General features: G+C 46.7%; 1 protein-coding gene across 1 annotated transcript in view; it reads right to left on the bottom strand.

Annotated features, from left to right (window-relative positions):
* LOC124034454 (voltage-dependent N-type calcium channel subunit alpha-1B-like) overlaps nucleotides 1-16,332 on the bottom strand; it is a 105,318-nt gene that overhangs the window by 7,915 nt on the left and 81,071 nt on the right. The window contains exons 30-42 of the mRNA XM_046347683.1: nucleotides 15,344-15,409; nucleotides 15,080-15,171; nucleotides 14,346-14,496; nucleotides 13,127-13,254; nucleotides 11,795-11,891; nucleotides 10,235-10,340; nucleotides 7,136-7,243; nucleotides 6,528-6,649; nucleotides 5,765-6,246; nucleotides 5,393-5,528; nucleotides 4,892-5,008; nucleotides 3,282-3,320; nucleotides 2,166-2,370 (exon numbers count right to left, since the gene is read on the bottom strand). Of these exons, the coding sequence (XP_046203639.1) occupies nucleotides 2,166-2,370; nucleotides 3,282-3,320; nucleotides 4,892-5,008; nucleotides 5,393-5,528; nucleotides 5,765-6,246; nucleotides 6,528-6,649; nucleotides 7,136-7,243; nucleotides 10,235-10,340; nucleotides 11,795-11,891; nucleotides 13,127-13,254; nucleotides 14,346-14,496; nucleotides 15,080-15,171; nucleotides 15,344-15,409 (1,849 nt within the window). The remainder of the gene's footprint in view (nucleotides 1-2,165; nucleotides 2,371-3,281; nucleotides 3,321-4,891; nucleotides 5,009-5,392; nucleotides 5,529-5,764; nucleotides 6,247-6,527; nucleotides 6,650-7,135; nucleotides 7,244-10,234; nucleotides 10,341-11,794; nucleotides 11,892-13,126; nucleotides 13,255-14,345; nucleotides 14,497-15,079; nucleotides 15,172-15,343; nucleotides 15,410-16,332) is intronic.

The raw sequence follows: 16,332 nt of genomic DNA, 5'->3' as shown, positions 1-16,332 counted from the left end.
TGATCCAAGGGTTTTCCAGCCCTGGTTGCGCAATCAATATGCTGATAAAATTTAGGGAGTCTTGTTTTCAGAATAGCCTTGTTAAAATCCCCAGCTAGAATGAATGCAGCCTCCAGATATATGGATTCCAGTCTGCAAAGAGTCAAATAAAGTTCGTTCAGAGCCATCGATGTGTCTGCTTGGGAGGGAATATATACGGCTGTGATTATAATCGAAGAGAATTCCCTTGGTAGATAATGCGGTCTGCATTTGATTGTGAGGAATTCTAAATCAGGTGAACAGAAGGACTTGAGTTCCTGTATGTTGTTGTGGCCACACCACGTACCGTTAACCATAAAGCATTCGCTCCCGCCCCTCTTCTTACCAGAAAGAGGTTTGTTTCTGTTGGCGCGATGCGTGGAGAAAGCAGCTGGCTGCACCGTCTCCGATAGCGTCTCTCCAGTGAGCCATGTTTCCGTGAAGCAAAGAACGTTACCGTCTCTGATGTCCCTCTGGAATGCTACCCTTGCTCGGATTTCATCAACCTTGTTGTCAAGAGATTGGACATTGGCGAGGAGAATGCTAGGGAGTGGTGCACGATGTGCCCATCTCCGGAGTCTGACCAGAAGACCGCTTCGTTTTCCCCTTTTTCGTTTTTTTAGGGTCGCCGGCTGGGATCCATTCCGTTGTCCTGGGTGAAAGGCAGAACGCAGGATCTGCTTCGCGAAAGTCATATTCTTGGTCGTACTGATGGTGAGTTGACGGTGCTCTTATGTTCAGTAGTTCTTCTTGACTGTATGTAATGAAACCTAAGATGACCTGGGGTACCAATGTAAGAAATAGCACGTAAAAAAAACAAAACTGCATAGTTTCCTAGGAACGCGAAGCGAGGCGGCCATCTCTGTCGGCCCCAGTGAGGCAGTGAGGCAGCGAGGCAACAAGGAAGAGAGGCAGTAAAGCAGCGAGGCAGAGAGACAGTGAGGATGTGAGAAAGAGAGGCAGTGAGGAAGAGGGGCAGCAAGGCAGTGAGCAAGAGAGGCAGCAAGGCAGTGAGGAAGAGAGGCAGTAAGTAAGAGAGACAGTGAGGAAGAGAGGAAAAGAGGCAGCAAGGCAGTGAGCAAGAGAGGCAGCAAGGCAGTGAGCAAGAGAGGCAGCAAGGCAGTGAGCAAGAGAGGCAGCAAGGCAGTGAGCAAGAGAGGCAGCAAGGCAGTGAGCAAGAGAGGCAGCAAGGCAGTGAGCAAGAGAGGCAGCAAGGCAGTGAGCAAGAGAGGCAGCGAGGCAGTGAGGAAGAGAGGCAGCGAGGAAGAGAGGCAGCAAGGCAGTGAGCAAGAGAGGCAGCAAGGCAGTGAGGAAGAGAGGCAGCGAGCAAGAGAGGCAGCGAGGCAGTGAGCAAGAGAGGCAGCAAGGCAGTGAGCAAGAGAGGCAGCAAGGCAGTGAGCAAGAGAGGCAGCAAGGCAGTGAGCAAGAGAGGCAGCAAGGCAGTGAGCAAGAGAGGCAGCAAGGCAGTGAGCAAGAGAGGCAGCAAGGCAGTGAGGAAGAGAGGCAGCAAGGCAGTGAGGAAGAGAGGCAGCGAGGCAGTGAGCAAGAGAGGCAGCAAAGCAGTGAGAAAGAGAGGCAGCAAGGCAGTAAGGAAGAGAGGCAGCAAGGCAGTGAGCAAGAGAGGCAGCAAGGCAGTGAGCAAGAGAGGCAGCAAGGCAGTGAGCAAGAGAGGCAGCAAGGCAGTGAGCAAGAGAGGCAGCAAGGCAGTGAGCAAGAGAGGCAGCAAGGCAGTGAGGACGAGAGGCAGTAAGTAAGAGAGACGGTGAGGAAGAGAGGAAAAGAGACAGTAAGGCAGTGAGGAAGAGAGGCAGAGAGGGCTATACATTCTAGTAACATTTACATTACATTACATTTAAGTCATTTAGCAGACGCTCTTATCCAGAGCGACTTACAAATTGGTGCATTCACCTTATGACATCCAGTGGGACAGTCACTTAACAATAGTGCATCTAAAACTTAGGGGGGTGGGGTGAGAGGGATTACTTAACCTATCCTAGGTAACACTGGAGGAACAGTGGGTTTTATGGTTAAATTCTCACATTTTGTAATCAGGGTATTGGCATCACTCGTATAACATATAACACATAGAGATCCCTAATTGCACATTAAAAACATGATGTGTTTATAGCGTGTGTCTGTGCACTAACCAATGGTGCTTGGCGTCCTGTCCAGTGACCGCTGCTTCTTGTCCCTCTCTCGGTGGTGGTGGCAGCGGTGGTGGTGGTGGTGATGGTGAGGCCTTTCTTGGGTGCTGGGCCTCTCCAGGGTGTATTCATGCAGGTTCACCTCCTGGGGGCGCTGGGGGGCGTGGGTGGACGCAGAGCGTTTCACTGGGCTGCAGTCAGGAACAGGCTGTGTGGGACCAATAGGAATAGGTGGGGATCACTGACTTGTCCATGAGGAATAGGGATCACTGACTAGTCCATGAGGAATAATGATCACTGACTAGTCCATGAGGAATAAGGATCACTGACTAGTCCATGAGGAATAGGGATTAAAATGAGCCCGTCCTCCTATAGCTCGTCCCACCAGCCTCCGCTGGTGTATTCTACAGCTCTCTGACTCCATTGTGAAACACCATTTCCACCTAGTGGAGTTACATCTGTCCTGCAGAGCCTTGCTGCAAAAGATAATACACACATTTTCACTGTTCTCAAAAAGATAGCAGCCTACCTAGATCGTTGTTGGTAAAATCATAGACACGACTACCAATTTCCCTAAGTCTTAGATGCCTGCTTGAGGAAAAGAGCATTAAAGAGGAAACTAAGGCAGTTTCCACCTGTAGCAGCATACCATTCTCTCTCCAAAACAGCTCCCTCAGATCACTAGTTTACTACTGGCAAACTCCATCTGCTTGGTATCTAAGAGCAGGTTGGCATCAGCAGCTGTGTTTTAATGAGTGTTGTACAGTCCCCACAGAATGATCAAAGGAACAGTCTCCTCGACGAGGCACTGTACCTGGCTAGACCTTTGATTTACAGTTTTACAGTGAGCTTAACTCTCATCCTAAAATCACACAGTATAGCCCCCGCATTGTATATGATAGAACACACATGTATGCTGGGTTGTTAATGTCCTACCTAGTGTCAAACACTGACATACTGTACAATCATACGCTTGCAGAACCTACCATTTTACACACCTGTGCGGCCAGGTAATACTAAATAGAATCTAGTTGAACACATACTAGTACTTTGGGATCAACAAACAAAGTAGAGGAGGTGTAGAGGAGATGATGAGGGAGAGGAGACAGGGCTACGTACTGCCAGCAGGGTCCCCGGGGAGTGGCGTGACTTGCTCCTCTGTCACACAGCACAGGTGGAGGAGGAGGAGGAAGAGGAGAGGTCCATGGGAAAGCATCAGGCCAGGGAGACCGGAGACAATAGGAGGGTAGACGGAGAGAGGTGACATTGAACAGTTATGAGAAGAATAAAGGAGAAGCAGCAGGAAAATGACAGGTGTCTTAGCATGCTTATTAAAAATAAATGATCCGCTTGTAAATATGACATTGTTACGTTTAAATGGCCACTGAGGGAATTTGGCTTTCAGTATGCTCTTTTTAAAGGAAGGTGAAATATCATTGCGTTTCAGCACCTGGCAGTAAGACAGAATTACCCATTCCAAGCAGACAGAACTCCCCCCATGTCTTTAGATACTCAATAACCCCTTGACCATTAATAGTAAGATATCCTAGAAAACACATCTGGTTCTTTAGCTTTCGTTGTTGCGAGCCAAGCTACTGACCTGGCAGAGAGCCAGGTGGGGCACGTCTTTTGGCCAGAGCTGCCTCTAGGGAATCAAACGGGTTTCATACATATTAAAAGGTGCTGAAACCACTAAATCAACAAGTACAGCCTCTTATCATCCAGCACTCCAGTTTAAAAGGATTTGGGCTTAGATTCTCACTGGGCTTCTTTGAAAATTAAACAAGGGGCAGTTTCCCTCTTCGAGAGGCTTCATGTGAGGGTTCATGTCTGGCCTGGGTGTCACATGTCACTAGTGCACAAAGAGGATGTTGAGGAGGTGGAGGCATGCTGGGAGATTTACGGCCCTGATTGTGCTGGCATCGCCAGGGAGAAGGAAATGAGGCATTACCCCAAAAAGGAAGGGAAAAAATGTAATTAAGCGATGGAAAACCAACCCGGAGACAGAGGTAAATCCATATCTGTTTCAGGGTAGAGTTCAGGGTACATGCCTCCCCATTTCACTCTAACAATAGCAAGCCATCTCAGAAAGGCCATCTCTAATTGTATTGTTGAAGGATTTCCTGCCCTTAGAAGAGGTGAGAAAAATGACACAACAGGTCACGAGGCAATCCTCTCCTCCTCTCATCCCATTTATCGCTCTTTACATTCTCTATCCTATCGTAACTCGATTACTCTCTTCCTCCTTGAACGCATGAGGGATCACCCCTCTCATTTTCTACACCCATCCATTTTGAGCCACTATAATCAGTTGGCAGCAGAGGAAAAACGATACGGGACAAATAGTTGGCGGTCTGCCAGACTAATCAAATTCTCCAAGACTTCTTCTGTGCACTAAAAGTAGGATCAACACACATCCATTCTAACCTGAAAGGAATGCACTTAAACACAACAATCGATTAACATCAATATCACTCAGGAAATGAGGAGCTATTTATATTTCTTGGGATGAATTGAAGGATTTTTTCCCCCAGCAGTTATACTGCAGTAATATCGAATTAAATTCAACCCCCCCATAGAGATGGCCACCTGACCATAGTAATCTACCCACAGTATAGCCAATGAGAAACACCATGCAACCATACTTTCCCTAAGAGAGTACAGTTATGGCATGGAGCATCTGCTGTGTTTCACAAATGATGTGTGTGTGTGTTAGGGTGTATCTGTACCTGCAGCTCTGCATTGAGGCGAGGCATGGACACAGCTCTTTCCAGGCTCTCCAGTCCAGACCCAGGACCAGGCACTGTGCTGCAACTGGTGTCCATCTTCCTCATCTCCACTGACTCCTGAGGGACATATCACACACACAGATAAGTGCACACACACAGATAAGTGCACACACACAGATAAGTGCTTGCACAGAGATAAGTGCACACACACAGATAAGTGCACACACACAGAGATAAGTGCACACGCACAGAGATAAGTGCACACACAGATAAGTGCACACACACAGATAAGTGCACACACACAGATAAGTGCACACACACAGATAAGTGCACACACACAGATAAGTGCACACACACAGATAAGTGCTTGCACAGAGATAAGTATATCCAGTCAAGTAAAGTACTGTGAACAGATACATCAGGAGAGAAAATGCAGGTAGCAGGCCATGATGTTCATGTGTGTGTAATAAAGCAGAGGGCAGTCTGGTCTGGCTACAGTACCTGGGGGATGGTTAGGTTTGGGACATCCTCAGACTGGCCCCTTAGGACAGGTCTCTTATTCCTGGGTCTGTGGACCTCTCTAGACTTCTCTGACACCCAGGAGGATGATCGTTTCATGGTGCCGTCATGGCCTGGCCTGAATTATTAGACATAAACAGATGAAGATGTTACTGTCATTCTATTATTATTTCATCTTTTTGCCAGGATAGTCCACTCCACTCAGTTACAATTGCCACTGTTTTCCAGGTGGTCCGGTCATAGAACTATCATCTGATTGTTTTAAAGTTAAAAGCTTTAAAATGATAAAGTATTATAGTATTTTATCCCAAGACAAGAGAGATATGGCCACTGGCTGTATGTTAGTGAACTCACAGTGTGCCTCCGTTGTTGAGCAGGGTGGAGCTGGGTCTAGGTAGGGCCTGAGACTGGGGCTGAGGCAGTAGCTCACAGGGAGGCTCCACGTTGTTGAGCAGGGTGGATCTGGGTCTAGGTAGGGCCTGAGACTGGGGCTGAGGCAGTAGCTCACAGGGAGGCTCCACGTTGTTGAGCAGGGTGGATCTGGGTCTAGGTAGGGCCTGAGACTGGGGCTGAGGCAGTAGCTCACAGGGAGGCTCCACGTTGTTGAGCAGGGTGGAGCTGGGTCTAGGTGGGGCCTGAGACTGGGGCTGAGGCAGTAGCTCACAGGGAGGCTCCACGTTGTTGAGCAGGGTGGAGCTGGGTCTAGGTGGGGCCTGAGACTGGGCCTGAGGCAGTAGCTCACAGGGAGGCTCCACGTTGGTCATGGCCTTCTCCTTCACTTTCTCCTGCTTGTGAGTCAGGGGCAGTATTGGTTTAAACAGAGCCCCCACCTTCCCCTGTGGATGAAAGATGGCAAGATGCTGATGCACAATATTGATCCAGGTCTCTACCTTCAGAATATAATCAATCAGAACTTGAAATTTGAATCAGCATATTGGTTTTGGCAGGACAAAAACATTTTCATGGGGGGAATTTGTGACTCCTGGGTAATAGTGTGTGTGTGTGTGTGTGTGTGTGTGTGTGTGTGTGTGTGTGTGTGTGTGTGTGTGTGTGTGTGTGTGTGTGTGTGTGTGTGTGTGTGTGTGTGTGTGTGTGTGTGTGTGTGTGTGTGCGCTACCTGGGAGCCAGTAGCATTCTGCTGCTGCTGTTGCTGTTCCTTGAGCCTCTTGGCTCGGTTCTGCTTGTAGTAGTCAAAGATCATCAGGGCTGCATACACCTTCCCAACAGTAAGCTCATTGGCTGAAAGAGAGACAGAGAGGAGTGGGTGAGGAAAACTGCTTTCTCATCCATCTCTATTGGTCTCATCCAAACCCTTTGATATCACTTAATCTCCAATACAATTCAGTCAAGCCAAAGGTATCACTTGTAACAAAGAGTGATTTAGCTGTTTGAAGAAATTTGGTACATGCCAGGCTTGAGAGAAGGAGCATCTGTCTAGAATATCATTGTCCCCAGGTGAGATACTTAGATCCTGCCACAAGATGTCAGTGGAGACAAAGCCAATGACTAGAATCTTAACTGATGGCAAAGTAAGAGCAAGGGTTCTGGTTGTGTTGGCAATATATGTGTCATATTGTTTCAGAGTGAGGAGTCTGGGGCTTGCCACTTTAAGATGTAGCATGAAATACACTCCAAGTATCCTTTTTGTAAATACTAAATATATCAGTGACAAGGACAAGGATTAGTGACAAGGTTCCGAGGGGACTGCCATGCAGACTTGCTTACGTTTGTGTGGTGTCACCAACAGATCCATCATTTTCTGTGAGAGGCTTGGCCAAACCTGGGAGAGCTCTTTCTTCAGCTCAGCATCAGAGAGACGCTGGGCAACCATCCCTGAGGAGAGGATCACAAGAGAAAATATAATCTTCTAGCATCAAATACACACAATGATCTAATTCAAGAAGTACAGCATCAAGCAACAAAGACAGGAAAGTAAACATGAGTTTTTAGAGTCTTTGTGGAGGTGAAGCAGACAGAGAATAAAGAATAGCTCATTAAAAGTGGCAGTGAGCAGTGAAGCTAGAGAAAAGCATAATGTACAGTGCCATCCTTCACTCTGCAGGCCCTAAACACAAAGCCCACCACAGAGTAGGCTAATGACACCCAATGGGACCCAAATATACTAATGCAAACCTCTCTGTAAGCAACAAACAAGCAGCATTTGCACCTGCTACATATCCAGGGGATATAACGTCTGTCTGTCTGTCTGTCTGTCTGTCTGTCTGCCTGCCTGTCTGCCTGCCTGCCTGCCTGCCAAGACTGTCTGTCTGTCTGTCTGTCTGTCTGTCTGTCTGTCTGTCTGTCTGTCTGCCTGCCTGCCTGCCTGCCTGCCTGCCTGTCTGCCTGCCTGTCTGTCTGCCTGCCTGCCTGCCTGCCTGCCTGCTTGCGAAGACAACAAACATTTACAACTCATGTTTTTTGCTTGAGTTAAAATGCATTGCCTCTTTTATTTTTATTTCACCTTTGTTTAACCAGGTTGGCCAGTTGAGAAACAAGTTCTCATTTACAACTGCGACCTGGCCAAGATAAAGCAAAGCAGTGCAACAAAAACAACAACACAGAGTTACATATAAACAAACGTACAGTCAATAACACAAAACATCTATGTACAGTGTGTGTAAATGTAGAATAGTAGGGAGGTAAGGCAATAAATAGACCATAGAGGAGAAATTATTACAATTTAGCATTAACACTGGAGTGATAGATGTGCAGATGATGATGTGCAAGTAGAGATACTGGGGTGCACAAGAGCAAAAAGATAAATAACAATATGGCTGTGTAAAGGTACAGTGATCGGTAAGCTGTTCTGACAGCCGATCCTTAAAGTTAGAGAGGGAGATATAAGACTCCAGCTTTAGTGATTTTTGCAATTCGTTCCAGTCATTGGCAGCAGAGAACTGGAAGGAAAGGCGGCCAAAGGGGGTGTTGGCTTTGGGGATGACCAGTGAACTATACCTGCTGGAGCGCGTGATACAGGTGGATGTTGTTATCCTGACCAGTGAGCTGAGATAAGGCGGTGCTTTACCTAGCAAAGACTTATAGATGACCTGAATCCAGTGGGTTTGGCGACGAATATGTAGCGAGGGCCAGCCGACGAGAGCATACAGGTCGCAGTGGTGGGTAGTATATGGGGTTTGAAGACAAAACGTATGGCACTGTGCTAGACTACATCCAGTTTGCTGAGTAGAGTGTTGGAGGCTATTATGTAAATGACATCGCCGAAGTCAAGGATTGGTAGGATAGTCCGTTTTACGAGGGTATGTTAGGCAGCATGAGTGAAGGAGGCTTTGTTTGCGAAATAGGAAGCCGATTCTAGATTTAATTTTGGGTTGAAGATGCTGAATGTGAGTCTGGAAGGAGAGTTTACAGTCTAACCAGACACCTAGGTATTTGTAGTTGTCCACATATTCTAAGTCAGAACCGTCCAGAGTAGTGATGCTAGTCAGGTGTGCGAGTGCGGGCAGCGATCGGTTGAAAAGGATGCATTTAGTTTTACTAGTATTTTAAAGCAGTTGGAGGCCACGGAAGGAGTGTTGTATGGCATTGAAGCTTGTTTGGAGGTTTGTTAACAGTGTCCAAAGAAGGGCCAGATGTATACAGAATGGTGTCGTCTGCGTAGAGGTGGATCAGAGAATCACCAGCAGCAAGAGCGACATCATTGATATATACAGAGAAAAGAGTCGGCCCTAGAATTTTTATCCTGTGGCACCCCCATAGAGACTGCCAGAAGTCCGGACAACAGGCACTCCGATTTGACACACTGAACTCTATCTGAGAAGTAGTTGGTGAACCAGGTGAGGCAGTCATTTGAAAAATCAAGGCTCTTGAGTCTGCCGATAAGAATGCAGTGATTGACAGACTCTAAATCCTTGGCCATGTCGATGAAGATGGCTGCACAGTACTGTCTTTTATCGATGCCGGTTATGATATCGTTTAGGACCTTGAGCATAGCTGAGGTGCACCCATGACCAGCTCGGAAACCAGATTGCATAGTAGAGAAGGTACGATGGGATTCAAAATGGTCGGTGATCTGTTTGTTAACTTGGCTTTCAAAGATTTTAGAAAGGCAGGGCAGGATGGATATAGGTCTTTAACAGTTTGGGTCTAGAGTGTCTCCCCCTTTGAAGAGGGGAGATGATTGTGGCAGCTTTCCAATCTTTGGGGGATCTCAGATGATACCAAAGAGGTTGAACAGGTTAGTAATAGGGGTTGCAACAATTTCGGCTGATAATTTTAGAAAGAGAGGATCCGGATTGTCTAGCCCAGCTGATTTGTAGGGATCTAATCAAGTTGGCCTCATTAAAAGTGAAGGATAGATTCCAGAGGCACAGTATGCAACGCTCCTATCATGAATCACCAATTCCAAGAGTGTGTTGGGCAGTGGAATTTTAGCAGACACCCAGCAGCTGACAGGGCAAGGATAGGGAGAGAGAAAAGAGAGGGGTGAGTGGACAGGCAAGAGGGGCCACAGGATAGGGAGGGAGAGGGAACAGAGGAGGGGGACAGGGAGGAGGGAGAGAGAGGGGGCGGGGGGATAGGGGAGAGGCAGAGAGAAGGGGCAGGGGAGAGAGAGAGAAGGGACAGGGGTGGGGACAGATGATAGGAAGAGAGAGGGGACAGGGGAGAAGGGAAGAGAATAGGAAAAGAGAGGGGACAGGGGAGAGGGCAGAGAGAAGGGGCAGGGGGAGAGAGAGAGAAGGGACAGGGGTGGGGACAGATGATAGGAAGAGAGAGGGGACAGGGGAGAAGGGAAAGAATAGGAAAAGAGAGGGGACAGGGGAGAGGGCAGAGTACAGGGAAAGAGAGGGGACAGAGCTGTCTGACCTGAGGCCAGTTTGATCTCCAGAGCCGTCCGGATCAGGGCCATGAGTGTAGAGGTGAAGTGGACTGTGTTGTCATCAGCGATGGGCATGTTCATCTTGACTAGCCGCTGGAGAGAGTGTGTGGAGGGAGGGAAGGTTAGAACACACTTTTACTGTTAACACTTCAGCCAGACCATTGGCCAATCAGGAGAAACCAGACTGTGTGCTGCTGGTAATATTCACAGAGGACTCATGTAGAGTATATTGAGTGCTTTACCATGCTTTTATTTCAACAATACAATAAGATGTGATTGTTCGTTCTTCAGATTTGGTCTTGTAAATGAATCATATGGAAGGTTTTAGGATTTGGTCGGGATAATTTAACTACAGCACACAAAACGCTTTCTCAACTAGTACAACAAGGAGACAAACTAAACATTGCCATTCACTGCTATTGGCTACAGTATGCACTATGCTGCAAGTCAAAGTGCACCGGTGCAAGACTGACATTGATCAAAATAATGGTGAGAAAAGGCATGTACGCATAACCATGGAAGTGCCTCAAAGATCTCAGGAGCTCGACTCTGTGGTTGCCTCCTAACAATCATAAAATTAGTTGAAAAAATAATCAGTCCTGCTCAAGTCAATTGAGGACTAAGACCTAGCATCTACAGAAAAACCCCGTGTCACACACAGTCCATTCAAAATAACCTGAACTGCTTATCAAAGGGATGATATCTACACCACTACATGCATACATAGCACTATGTTTGATATTTAAGCTATTGTGGTAGAGTTGAGCTCCCCTGAACACAAAAAGCATTCACCTACTATCAGAGGCAGTGCAAAAGTAAGGCTGACCCAAGTCAGAATGAGAGAGGAGGAGGAGGGGAGGGGTGAGACAAACACACCTACCCACACATGGGAACACCCATCGATAGAGAGAAAGTAGAGATGAAAGAAAGGATGAGAGAGAATGAGAGATAGAAACAGAGGGAGTAAAACACACAGAAGCCACACACACTGGCAGGACAAAAACCCTCAGTAGGCACAACTCGGGGGATAGATTCAAATAAGGTAAGGGAGAGGGAGAGCAACCCTAAACCCCTTTCAAATAAGACTGTATATTGATTGATACATGATTGAAATTGTCTGGGGACAGTCCTCGATAGGTCTACGTTTTGTATGCACTGTAAAATAACATATACAGATTATTCCAATTATTCATCTGTGCATGTCTGCTGTGTTGGATGTATTAAATGACAGAGAATGGATTATATGAAATATTATGATGTAATTATTATCCATATTTTAGGAGTTTAACACCTACCACTGTAAATGTAACAAAATGCTTAGTAACAAGTGTTCACATAGTGTTGATACAGTATGTATCTCATGGTCTACTGTTTCTCTCTGCCTTTAGTGGACATCACCACACCAGCTGCTCCAAAGAAAGAGGGGGAGGGAGGTGCACCAAAAAGATCAGAGCGCTAGCAAAACAAACAAGAGAACATTGCAGAGCACAGAGATTGGCAGGAGGTTAAGCCAATGGGAAGACAGGTCAAGCAGAGGGAGTGGCTACCTTGTAGGCGACTCTTGGCGGACATTTCTTTCCCAAACCTAAGGGTGGGGACATGTGGAGGAGTATCTGATACATATCGAGGTACTTGATATGGCCACTTCACAGAGTAGGAAACAACAAAAAAACAAATATAGAAGAATAGGGAAGTTAGAGAAGGAGGAGAGGAATACAAAGGAAAAAATAAATCCAAATTAACCAAAAGGAAAAAACAAAAAACAGAAATCTGTGTTATTTAGATTTCCAGTAGTGACATGGAGATGGATGCCATCTTTGGCCACGGTGGACCAGGGATGCATCAGTGCGGTGGTGAACTCAGCTCAGGAAGAAGTGAGCTGCTCAGATCCCTGAGGGGAGACATGGAATGGAAGAGTGAGTCTGTAGTGAGACGCAGAACACCCAGGATGCTAATGGGGAGAGAATGACAGCATCGTACGTAGTGAGGATGTCTGCTTCCGCATGCTGAGAGACATCCAGGGGGAGGGGGTTCACCAAGAGCACGGAAACAAAGGTATCAATGCCAGAATTAATTAAAGCCTTCTCTTCTCTTTACAACGTTTACATCTAGGATCCCAAAAACACATTACAGTATGGAAATATGTGGATCCAATTCAGATGTTTTCAAGATCTGAATCAAATGATCAATTTGGGACTAAACATCAGTTATTAATGTTTAATCTAACTGTACATAGATAGGAGACGGACCAGGTACAGACCAGAATGTGTTCACTTTATACCTCGACCTACCATATAGAAAGCAGGCATTGTGTAGGGATTCCAATGTCAGGCAAAGTTGGGGCTTTGAAAGCTTTGTTTCCTGCCCGGCGTCATTAACCAAAGCCAGTCAGTCTAGAAGGGCAGGAGCTAGTGTGTAGGCGAGTCATTGGTGCACAGCCATTCACTTTTGTCTCTTGGCATAGGAACACAAAGCACCCTAGTGGAGGAAATGTTCTGGGGTTGCTAACCTTGTACGCTACCCTATTAGGGCAGTTCTTCCCTAAGCCAAGAGGGGGTGAGATAATTCGTAACAAGTTGTACATATCGTTATAGCGAATCCGTCCGCTGCAAAAAGAACAAGCAGATATACAGAAACAACAACTTCAGGACAGCTTCAAGAGAACAATGATAATCAGAGGGCTGACTGCGTACTAGGAGGTGCTATCATACCATCTACATAGAGGAGTGTCAGAAAGTCACAAAGTGTCAGGCAGTGTCAGTCAGTCCCCTCCATACTAGTAGCAGTAATACTAGATTCCACTCTGACTGGGTGAGATACAGTAGGAGCCCCAGCCAGCCAGATGGAGGAGGGAAAGAGAAAGGGCAGGGGACACATACCAGGCAGCAGGGTCGTACTCAGCCCAAACACGGATGAACTCATCCAGATGATGAGGCCCCAGTATAGAAGAGTCTCGTGTCAGGTATTCAAAGTTATCCATGATCACAGCCACAAACAGATTAAGCATCTGGAAGAGAGGTTTAACAAGGATTTATAGGAATAGACACAGTATGACAACAAAATCGACAGCTAAATAGTTTTGCATAACATTAGGTCAAATCAATTTTTTTTTGTATTTAAATAGTTTTGCATAACATTAGGTAACTACTAATCCTACGTTTCAGTCTTATTACCAGACTGCACCTCAGTGGAGGCTGCTTAGGGAAGGACGGCTCATAATAATGGCTAGAACTGAGTAAATGGAAACCATGTGTTTGATGTAGATCATCGGATGGGGCCACAGTGTCTCCTGACCCCTCCTGTCTCAGCCTCCAGTATTTATGCTTCAGTAGTTTGTGTCAGAGGGCTAGGGTCAGTCTGTTATATCTGGAGTACTTCTCCTGTCTTATCCGGTGTCCTAAGTTTGCTCTCTCTAATTCTCTCTTTCTCTCTTTCTTTATTTCTCTCTCTGTGAGGACCTGAGCCCTAGGACCATGCCTCAGGACTACCTGGCATGATGACTCCTTGCTGTCCCCAGTCCACCTGGCCGTGCTGCTGCTCCAGTTTCAACTGTTCTGCCTGCGGCTATGGAACCCTGACCTGTTCACCGGACATGCTACCTGTCCCAGACCTGCTGTTTTCAACTCTCTAGAGACAGCAGGAGCGGTAGATATACTCTTAATGATCGGCTATGAAAAGCCAACTGACATTTACTCCTGAGGTGCTGACTTGTTGCACCCTCGACAACTATTGTGATTATTATTATTTGACCATGCTGGTCATTTATGAACATTTGGACATCTTGGCCGTGTTCTGTTATAATCTCCACCCGACACAGCAAGAAGAGGACTGGCCACCAATTTTTCCTAGCCACCGTGCTTCTACACCTGCATTGCTTACTGTTTGGGGTTTTAGGCTGGGTTTCTGTACAGCACTTTGAGATATCAGCTGATGTAAGAAGGGCTATATAAATACATTTTATTTGAAATTTGATACCATTTCACGTCAGTCATTACCATGAGCAAGTCCTCCCTAATGAAGGTGCCACCAACCTCCTGTGCTGCACATCAACACAAATCGAACGGTTATGTGTCTATGTTGGATGACATCAGTACTAACCAGGAAAGAGCAGAGGAAGATGAAGGACACAAAGTAGAAGTAGGCAAAGTCGCTGCCACACTCCTTCCCTAGGTTGCCTGACCTCTCATCACAGGCTCTGTGACTCAAACACGACAGCATGATCTCATGCCACGCCTCCCCTGTGGCACTCCTGGAGAACACAGGGGTGGACAGACAGACGGACAGACAGACAGGACAGAAATATTGACATACAGCAACAACAAAAAAGTGATTTTATTTTGAGTCATTTGGAGATGTTCACAGTGTACTAAAACATGTTCCCAGTTCCTGTTCCAACTCTGGTGGAGGATCCTTCCGAGTAGCAACTCAAACTGCATGCTCACTCTGCTGCTTGCCAGAACATGGAAGAGGCCAGAGCAGAATGGCTGTTCAAATAATCTCTGTTTCCTGGAGTTAGTCGACTAATATAAACCTATCATCATAAACCTGATGATCTGGACTGGAGGGCCCTGAGGAGACAAAGGGATGGTGTGGCAGAGTGGGAGAGGAGGACACAAGACCACTTTCATTCCCAGGCAACGCTACCCAGAAGACCTGGGGGGGGGTGGAGCCTGGCACAGTACAGAGCACACAGCCCACTCTGCTGCATGCACCAATTACAAGAGAATATATAGAAACCCTGGCTTACAGTCACAGGAGGGAGAGGGAGAGGGAGAGGGAGAGGGAGAGGGAAGGAGAGAAACAGGGACAGGGTTATTTAATAATGTGTTTACCTGAACAGTAGCATGAGAGCCTGAAGAAAAGTGCGGAAGTTGTTGTGGTGAGTGATGGATGTGTCCTCGTTGAGCTCAATGTTTCCGAACACCTGGAAAAGTAAGGGATCGATTATACCCACAGATCATGACAGTAAATGCCTTACATTGCATAACAATTTTCTTATTCAATAGAAAACACAATTTCACACCATTAGTCTGTAGGCATGTATAATCAAATTATTTTGAGGGAACATTTAAGGAGATAATGGAAGCAGCACCCACCTGCATACCGATGATGGCATAGATGAAGAACAGCATTGCTATCAGAAGGCAAACATAGGGCAGGGCCTGGAAGTAGAGGATTTTTTAGGCTTGAGTGGGTGGGATCATTAGGCCCATGGCAGTGGGTGAGTGTCACACCCTGACCTTAGAGAACTGTTTATTCTCTGTTGGTTGGGTCGTGATAGTGACTACGGTTGGTCATCTAGGTGATTAATGGTTTATGTTGGCCTGGTATGGTTCCCAATCAGAGACAGCTGTTTATCGTTGTCTCTGATTGGGGGTAATATTTAGGCAGCCATTTCCTTATTGTGCTTTGTGGGATCTTGTCTACGGATAGTTGCCTGTAGAGTCACGTTTTGTTTGGCAGTTTGTTGTTTTTGTTCGGTGTTCATTTATTAAAGGATAATGTACGTCTACCACGCTGCACCTTGGTCTCCTAACAACGGACGTGACAGAAGATCCCACCAACAACGGACCAAGCAGCGTGACCGGGAGATAATGGCATCCTGGTCTGTGGAGGAGATTAGGGAGAGAACATCCTGGACATGGGACAACATAACAGCAGGAGAGAAGAGCCTGCCATGGAGGCAGGCAGAAGCAGCGAAGGAGGGACAGCGACGAAGTTTGGGAGGTAGGCCACAGAAACCCCAATATTCCGGCGACAGTTCCCGCACCAGAGCTGCCATGGAGGAAGATGTCGTATCAGCGAGCAGAGTGGGTACTTCCCGACGGTAGATGCCCATCCTGGCCCTCCCTTATTGAGTCAGGTTTGGGGGGGGGTTCTGTCACGCCCTGACCATAGAGAGCAGTGTATTCTCTGTTAGTTGGGGCGTGATAGTGACTAGGGTGGGTCATCTAGGTGATTAATGGTTTATGTTGGCTTGTTTGTTTTTGTTCGGTGAGTTTCGATTTATTAAAATATGTGGAACTCTACGCACGCTGCGCCTTGGTCCAATCATTATAACGTGTGTATGTGTGTCTGTGTGTGC

This window comes from Oncorhynchus gorbuscha, linkage group LG04 (assembly GCF_021184085.1).
Source record: "Oncorhynchus gorbuscha isolate QuinsamMale2020 ecotype Even-year linkage group LG04, OgorEven_v1.0, whole genome shotgun sequence".
NCBI lineage: Eukaryota > Metazoa > Chordata > Actinopteri > Salmoniformes > Salmonidae > Oncorhynchus > Oncorhynchus gorbuscha.
The sequence above is the reverse complement of the archived record's forward strand: the minus strand, read 5'-3'. Positions and strand labels throughout refer to the sequence as shown.